Source organism: Alligator sinensis, unplaced genomic scaffold (genome assembly GCF_000455745.1).
Source record: "Alligator sinensis unplaced genomic scaffold, ASM45574v1 scaffold486_1, whole genome shotgun sequence".
In the NCBI taxonomy this organism is placed as follows: Eukaryota; Metazoa; Chordata; order Crocodylia; family Alligatoridae; genus Alligator; species Alligator sinensis.
This window is the reverse complement of record NW_005842053.1, coordinates 2611672-2620193: the sequence shown is the minus strand read 5'-3', so window position 1 is coordinate 2620193 and position 8522 is coordinate 2611672. Positions and strand designations below refer to the sequence as shown.

General features: G+C 39.0%; 1 protein-coding gene across 1 annotated transcript in view; it reads left to right on the top strand.

Moving 5' to 3' along the window:
* Positions 1–8522, top strand: part of TMPRSS15 (transmembrane serine protease 15) — a 109068-nt gene that overhangs the window by 61152 nt on the left and 39394 nt on the right. The window contains exons 14-16 of the mRNA XM_014519606.1: positions 3533–3622; positions 5532–5657; positions 6152–6292. Of these exons, the coding sequence (XP_014375092.1) occupies positions 3533–3622; positions 5532–5657; positions 6152–6292 (357 nt within the window). The remainder of the gene's footprint in view (positions 1–3532; positions 3623–5531; positions 5658–6151; positions 6293–8522) is intronic.

Genomic DNA, 8522 nt, shown 5'->3' with positions numbered 1-8522 from the left:
TAGGAAAGATTGTTTCCATACTGGCAGGCACAGAATATACTGGAAATATAAAGTAAAATTATACTTGTGTTAGCATTATCAGATTCAACAGAAAGTAACTTGAGATTCATACATGCAGATTCAACACATTCACATATTTTCCATCTCATATCCCATTATCCCACCTCTCTCCACCCCAGTGAAGTCGTAGTGATATAATGCACAGGCTACAGTTCCCTTGGGTGGCATGAGTTTTCTTTCTGGGTAACGCTGATGTGATGACCTTCTTAACTGCTTCTTTGAGACTGCTGCACTGACTCCTATGTTGGGTTCGTATTTGTTTCCTTCCTGCACAATAGCTAAAACTCCCTTGAACATCGTCTGGAGGAGGTAGCCCTCTTTCACCCATTTGAGATTCAGATGTCTTCTTATTGGATGTAGGTAGCTCAGTGTTATCACGTCCTGGCTGGTTAGCATTGCTACTGTCTGATATAGCATTATTGGTCATTACTATAGGTTGCAAAGTAGATGGCCCAACAACAGATGGGGTTCCAACTTGCTGCTGTGCTCTGTTTGGTAGTTATGGCTATGTTTTGCAATTGGTTGATATGGTTGCATCAAACAATACTAGGCACCACTTGCACTAAACGGGATAAAGGACCTGTTTGCATGCTCACAACCACAGGCTGCCATTTCTTAAATCCCTGATAATCACAGGGGTTTGGCCTTCATTTGTTGCTGTTCCTCTTGTCCTGATTTTCATGTAGAAAACTTCTGGCCCTTTGGAGTGGGCATCCACCACCAGTAGGTACATTATCTCTAAAAATGGTCCTGCAAAAATCAATATAGAGCTGTTTCCAGGGAGTAGACAGCCATACCCACAGGTGTAATGGTGCTGATTTGGGCATCTTCTGTACCTGTTGGCATATCATACACTCTTTAACAAAGTGTTCTATTTGTGAATCAATACATGGCCATTATACAAAGCTTCTGGCCAATTCCTTCATTTTTACAACTCCCAGGTGTTCCCTGTGTAGTTCTTCTAAAATGCTTGTGACACATTATAGCAAGTTCATCTTTATGTGCATAAAAATTGCTATATTAGGATCATCTATTTTTTTCCAGACTTTCAGAGTGGCGTCATACACTTGTGGTAGTGTGGGATCTGTCTTGGTTTCTTGCCCAGTCGTACTGCAGGTTACTGGGGCATACTTCAGATGAAATAGATTAACAATTCCAGTAGATTCTGCTTGTAGTACAGAAAGTTCTTTCACAAGTAAATGAGAGAGTCCATTAACATTTCCATGTGCCTTTGTTCTTTTGTACTCAGCATTGTAAGGGTGGCCAGCTAAAAATAGGGGCCATTGTTGCATACCTGCTGCACTTGTTTTATACACTCCTTTCTTAGCATGGATTATTGAGACTAAGGATTAATGATCTATGACCAATGTACACTTTCTCCCATATGGTTATTAATTAAATTTCTTTCCTCCCCACACCAGATTTAAAGCTTTTTTGTCTATCTGTGTATAATTCCATTCTGCTCCTATGAGTGAGTGTACCTGTAAGTGAGCATGGTGGAAACATTACAGTCTGTTCAGAACCATTGGCCATAGTTTATGGTATAATAGTCCCAATGCCATGTGAGAATAGAGCACATGCTAGCTTGATAGGCAACAATGGGTTAAAGTGAACAAGAACCTTTTCAAGCATTCACAGTCCAGATGTTGCATGGTAATTTTGGGCAGGTCCTGGAGCTCTTAACATGGACTGTTCACACATTAACATCTGAAACTGGTTGTAAGCACCTGTTATGTAGATTAGAGTGATGCCACTCAAGGCCAGGATTACCTCTGAACTGTGCTACCCAGATCATATTAAGCTAAGGTGCAGCCATTCTAGGCTAAACCTAAATGTAAACACTTCTTCTGCCCCCCTCCTATTCCTGGGTCTGGAGGATCTGGCCTGGATCAGGCCCACTGCCACCCACTCCCCCTCCACACTACATCAAATCCCTGCTCACTGACACCCGCCCCACTTACTTGTGGCTGCCCAGCTGTCTGTCCAAGGGGAGCAGGCAGGGGCTAACCTGCCTGCTTTGCTGCTACTGCTGTTGCTGCTGTTTGAGCAGGCTCATCCCAAAGAAGAGCAGCAGCCCAGCTGCAGCCAAGCAAGCAAGTTAACTCTTCCCTGCCTGCTCCCCTCAGACAGACAGCTGGGCAGCTGCAAGTAGATGGAAGTGGGGAGAGCGGACAGGTGGGAGCCATGAGGGGGCAGGGGGAAAGTGCAGTATATGGGGTGGGAATTCTTGCCTTTGTCTTCCAGGCCCCTGCAGGCCAGAAGTGTGACTGCTCCAAACTCAGGCTAGCACTAATGCTCATCAACATTTGTGCAGCTCATGGTGTAAGGTTGTTACAAGGCCCTTAGAGTATGCTGGTTTGCTTACTTGTGTCCAGACTAAAATTAAGTCTTTATTTTCAGATGAAAACATTTCACCTGAAATTTTCAGGTATTCAGATAAGCTATTGCCACTAGTGACTTTGAGAAATTAATTATGATACAATACAGAATCTATAGGAACCATACAGAATACTATGCTGGGTTGTTGGGGTGTTTTTTGTTTACAGGTGGGAGGTTGGTTTAAATGTAGACAAAACTGACTGAAAAGAGAGGTTCCCACCTCCCCCCTCCAAAATTTCCCTCACTTTTATTCATTTTATTTTCCTCTCAAGATATACTGATGAAAATTGACATATCAGTTTTAATTGTTGCTATTTAAATTGTGGAATAAGCAAAAGAGCCTTTATGTTATATAACAAACATTTTCTCACTCCAGCAAAGAGTATATCAAATAGGAAGATGTTAAGAAATAGAGTAAACAACAGAAATGTTGATAAATAAACATGTTTTTACATGTAAAAAAATTGCTTTCCAGGTTTTAATTCATGAACTAGCTTAATTAAGCTATACAATCAAACAATAACATAAGAATTTTAAACTGGCTTCTCTGGTATAAAACTTTCAAGCTTAGCTTTCTGATACTGTTCCTAGGAACCGTTGGTCAACAAATAAGGGTCAGGCTGTGGTCCTCTGTCACATAAATAAGGAAGGCCTCACAGGGAATGGTTACAGTTGCATACCTGTTCCTCAGAGCACAAGTACCAGGTGGGACTAGTACCTTATAATAGTAATATCTACAAATACCTTATAACAGTAATATCTACAAAAAAGCTATGGCTAACATTGTGGTATTGCTACCCATTTGCATTAACCACTGCACTCCCAAGGAGCGCTGAGATATAGTTCACTGCACATTGTTTACGACTGCATATTAATAGAATCATTTTGCTTTGAACATTCGTACCATTATTACAAAGTTGAATATTATCTCTATGCTACCCAGCCCATGTTTATAAAGCAGAGGGAAATACAATTAAATGACCATTACTTGGCTGACCTGTACTTTTATTGACTAGAATATGATCTTTCTAGACAATCAGTTATTCAAAAAGGCAAAAAGTGTCTTAAATTTCTAATGTGATTTCTCTTGCAGCTGACTGCGGGGGACCATTTGAACTTTGGGAACCAAACACTACTTTCAGCTCTAAAAATTACCCAAACAACTACCCCAACCAAGCCTCCTGTAAGTCAACCCTTCCCAAACCTGCAGGAATTAAGAGTACAATAAAAATGGTTACAAATATGCTTTTCAAATGTGCTTCCTAATGTTGTTAGGAAGGAAGAAAAGCACTCTTAATTAAGGACCATGCTGACAACTTGCCAGATGTAGTAATTGGTAGTTAACTAAAAATAATGGAGAATGTTGGCATCCATGCTGACAATTAGAGCATATTCTACAGTTCTCTAGGACCTGTTGTTTTTCTGCATTGACCCCCCATTAACTGAAGGGTACCATTTCAGACCATAGATGTTCTGTAAGCAGCATGGCGATACTCCTGCTATAAAATATTTAGCGCTAGCCTCCTCTCTTCTTTCTCCCCTTGTCCTCTGCTCCTGGAGCTCTTAACTCTCTCTGTAGCTCCACCCTCATTTGTGGTCATCAGGTCCAGCTTCCCAGCCAGGAAGACTTGTAACTGCTGACTACCTGCAGGCTGAGCACCTCCTTACATTCTTCCTTGGCTACATGCAGACCAAGGGAGGGTCTGCAGTAGGAGAGACCAATATGAATGAAAATGCAGAAGTATTTTACATAGGAAGAGCTCTAACTGGGCACAGTTTGAATAATATAGTTGTTGCCCTAAGAACTATGTGGTGTATCTGGTTCTCCTCCCAAATGGAGAGAGAGCAAACAGCGGGGTGGATACTGCCGTAAAGTATGCTTCAGTTCTTTCCAAACAAGGACCTGGTTATCTCCTCCAAATGAGGACCTGGTTAACTTTTAATAAATCACTTTTATTGATAGTTATAAAGTATTAGCTCCAAGCATGGCTATAGATATAATCTTAGCAAGCAAGTAATTGCATATTACCAGTCCTAATAATACATGACTTAAGAGCTGGCTAGGTATCTCAGAGCGGGCTCTGGTTCCTTGGAGGGAGATCAGATGTCTTTGGTTCTCAGGTATCATTAGGGTGAGGGGAAGGGAAAGGAAGGAGAGGAGAAGGAGAAAGTCAAAGAGGGAAGTAATATTTATAGTTCTTTAGTCATGTAGTTACCAATTAAGCCAATTTTCTGTTTTTCATTAACATCTTGGGTTATGTCTTCACTTTATCATGTTTTTTCTCCTCTTCTTGGTACCTGAAGCCATCTGCTCCAGATATGGGGGGAATGCACCATAACAAACCCTTTTATTTATAACAAGCATTTTTATCATTAGACTCTTGCAAAAAACGCTTTTCTCTGTAAAGCATGTTCCTCAGTGACATAACCTATGGTGTATGCTAGCTCCATGAATGCACTCTATCCCACTTATGTTATGGCAACTAGGTTTTGTAGGCTTAAGGGACCATTTCAGTCCTGTCAAGTTTCAAGAGACTGAATTGTCTCCACAGACCTAGGTAGTGTCTTTCTCTTGTTCAAATAATGTTGCTGATAGTTTGTACAGGATTCAAGTGACACTGATCTTATTTTTACTTTTGATCCTTCCCACTTTTAACAGCACCCCTTGTGCCACTTTATGCAGTTTCAAAGTTCAAAGAAGAGGTAATTTTTGAAAAGCGCCAAATGGAAGTGATGTAACTAGTTTGGGACAACTGGGGCAGAAGGAAATAGTTACCATTGCAGCTGTGCATTGTGCCAGCAATGTTGGAGCAGCAGCCAGAAGTTGCCACTGTCTCATGTGTGGCAGCTGCCTCAGGTGCCTAGCCACATCATTACACCTCTGCCAAATTATTTGGTTCTATTGTCAAAATGTACTTAAAGGATCGCTGGAAATCAATGGAATTTAAGGTCCTAAGTACCTAAGTCACTTAGAAACATTCTGCCAATTTTGAAAATTTACTAAAGGTCTTTCTTCTGTATGGTCTATAAATGTGCAAAAAGTAGAATCAGTGTGAAGTGTGCTTTGTAAAAAGGAAAATACTGTTTTTTAGGTATATGGTATTTAAATGCTGAAAAAGGAAAAAATATTCAACTTCATTTTCAATATTTTAACCTGGAAAATATTTATGATGTAGTTGAAATCAGAGATGGAAGAGGAGTGGATTCCTTGTTTCTAGGTAAGTAACATATATTGAGTAATAAGAACAATGGCCTCAAAATGAACAATGTATTGTAAAAAGAGTTAGCTCTCTCTTTAATTGTATCTTACATTAATACAATCTTTCTGGGATAACCCAAAAAACTTGACAGTTAACTAGAAGGCACAAGCATATTTATTGTATGTTGCCCCAATCCTTTTTAACTTCACAGGGAGACGTGTTGCAGTTGAAGTCAGCGGGCCTTCTAACGTACATTTTGTTAAGTACAAGCACAAGGGTAGATGGTCAAGGCCTATGTTAACATGTCTTATTTCATGTTTAATTCTTACTGATTATAATTCTTTAGGTGCCTTGTGTACTTGGGAATACTAATTATCTATGGGTAATGGTGTTCTCTCCTATTTTGATTATGTATTATAGGTTTTATTCTATGTCATCCCAAACCATTTTATGATGAATAAATAAATATTTTACCCATCACTGAAATGTATCCATATTTTTCTTGAGAGCAGCTGTTTATACAGGACAAGCCTCTTTTCCAGATGTCTTCTCTACCACTAACCAGATGACAGTGTTCTTCATTACTGACAAAACTGGAACTGAAAAAGGATTTTTAGCAAACTTCACTACTGGTTACCACCTTGGCATGCCTGGTGAGTAAAATAGCTAAACCATTGGATTTAAGAAGTTACATTTATATAAGGTAATATTGAGAAGAAGTTCAAAATGAAGGCTGATTCTCAATCTTTGATCCATGGAGATGTGAAAAAACAAAAAAGCAGAACCAACACATACATCAGACTAAACTTCAGATTTCTGATTATTGACTGCTTGTATCTATTTCATACCAATTAAAACTGCAATATTAAACAAATTAAGCCAAATTTAGCATAGTGTGGACTATGTAATACCTCATGTCAGGGAGGCATTTGACACAGTATTTCAGTCATTACCATTTTTTAATTTTTGCTTTTTGGGGAAAAATATAGACTGTTATAGGCAGTTGTTAATTGTGTCACATACATTCCCAATAATAGAACCTGTCCAACTCATTTTACAGTGACTGTTAGTCAAGGCAGATTTGTAAATCACAATTGACATCACCAGTCAGGAAACCTCGATTTAATCATTATTTTCTACAAAAATACATTCTTGTTTGATATCCTTCATTCATTTAACTTCTTGAAACTTTGCACTTTTAGAGAAAGGTTAAGGACTTGACTGTGTGTACACAAACTTGCAGAGAGACGATAGGGCTGACTGGCAGGTAATCAGGTCTGTTATCTGTCATCTCCACGTAATGTTGTTAACAAGGATGTTATCTGTGGAGAGACAAATCCACACTTTGAGAACTGAAACTAAGCAACACAGAGATGCTTAAATGGGATCTTCTAGACTGAGCACTGAGTTCTATTGGGTAGAGTGGTTTTCTTTAATCTTTACTAATCTACAGAGGAGCATCAGGCAACACCAAAGATTGGGCCCGTAATATAGCCCATGGCCTGTTGTGCCCTATTTATAAAACTTTTCTACAAAGGTTACATGAATATATGGTCTCAAATAGTTATAGGCTAGTTATGATCCCTATTCCATGATGATATCTTTGAGCTTTAACATATCTGAAGTTAAAACTATCTTTATATAGGTGGTGTGGTTTGTTTTGTTTTTTTTTAAAAAGCAACTTAACAAAAAAAAAAGGACGATAAAAAAATCCGATTTAAATAAAAATCTGATCTTTTTTCTTTAATTTTTTTTTTTATCCACCCTGCTGTTAGTCTTCTTTTGAACACTGTTTTTTGAGCATTGATTATCAACCTAATAAATCAGAAATTATTCCTATACAGTACCCAGATGGTACTGTGGCAGATCCAGGAGGGTGTAGCAATGCAGCCATATGCCCATTTGGCTGTCTATGCATGCTCATGGAGCTCTAAGCTCATAGCGTGGTCAGAGTGGAATCCTGCCAGAGTTTCACATGCAGAATTGGCATTTACTAGTTGATCAGCATGACCTCTAGCTGAAGCCACTGCTCTCTCATGGCCCCTGAGCACAGGGGATAGGTGCTGCTGCTGCTCATCTTCCCCCTTCCTCCTTCCCTGCCACTTCTCAACAGAATTCAGAAGAAGGAGAAAAGAGGGGATGAGCAGCAGTAGAGCAGGAGAGGTGGCTCTGACCAAAACTTGTTCCAATCAGCTGATGATCTCAGTGTCATGAGCTCAGAACTCACTGCTCATGCATGAGACATCCAACATTCCCTTTTAACCCCTGAAGAGTCAAACATCCATAGTTGTGACTGGCTAAAAACACATTTTTTTCCAAGTCATGGATAGTGTATGGTTTATTTCATGCAAATATAAAATAAACAAAAGTATGCAAATCTAAAATACCAAGTAACTGCTGTTAAATTCTCATAAAAATGTCCCTTTAATAGTCATTGACTTCTGGTGTTGTAGGAGTAAGATACAGCTTAATCTCCCTTTTGCTCTGATTTCGATGCCACATTTATTCAGAGTTTTTTTTCTGTTTGGGGTTGGGTTTTTTGGTGGGGGCGGTATTTTTTTTTCTATTTCAGCATCTTTCTCTTCACTGTGCTTTAAAATTACAATTAAGTTTAGTCTTCCTGCATCATGCTACAATCATTGCCACTTTTGGCTTATTACAAGAAAAGATTTCTATAGTACTTTCATCATAATTGAGCTTAGTCATGACCTCTGTAGCTAAAGGACACGGGCTTATCTCCAAATGATGTAGGCCATGGTTAAAAAGAATAGTTAGTAAATACATGAATTATATAAAAGAAGCAAATTTATGCATTTATAAAGCCATTCTGTCAACTGAAGGGAAAATCCATGTAATCGATACCGTTGAAACATATTGAAACTC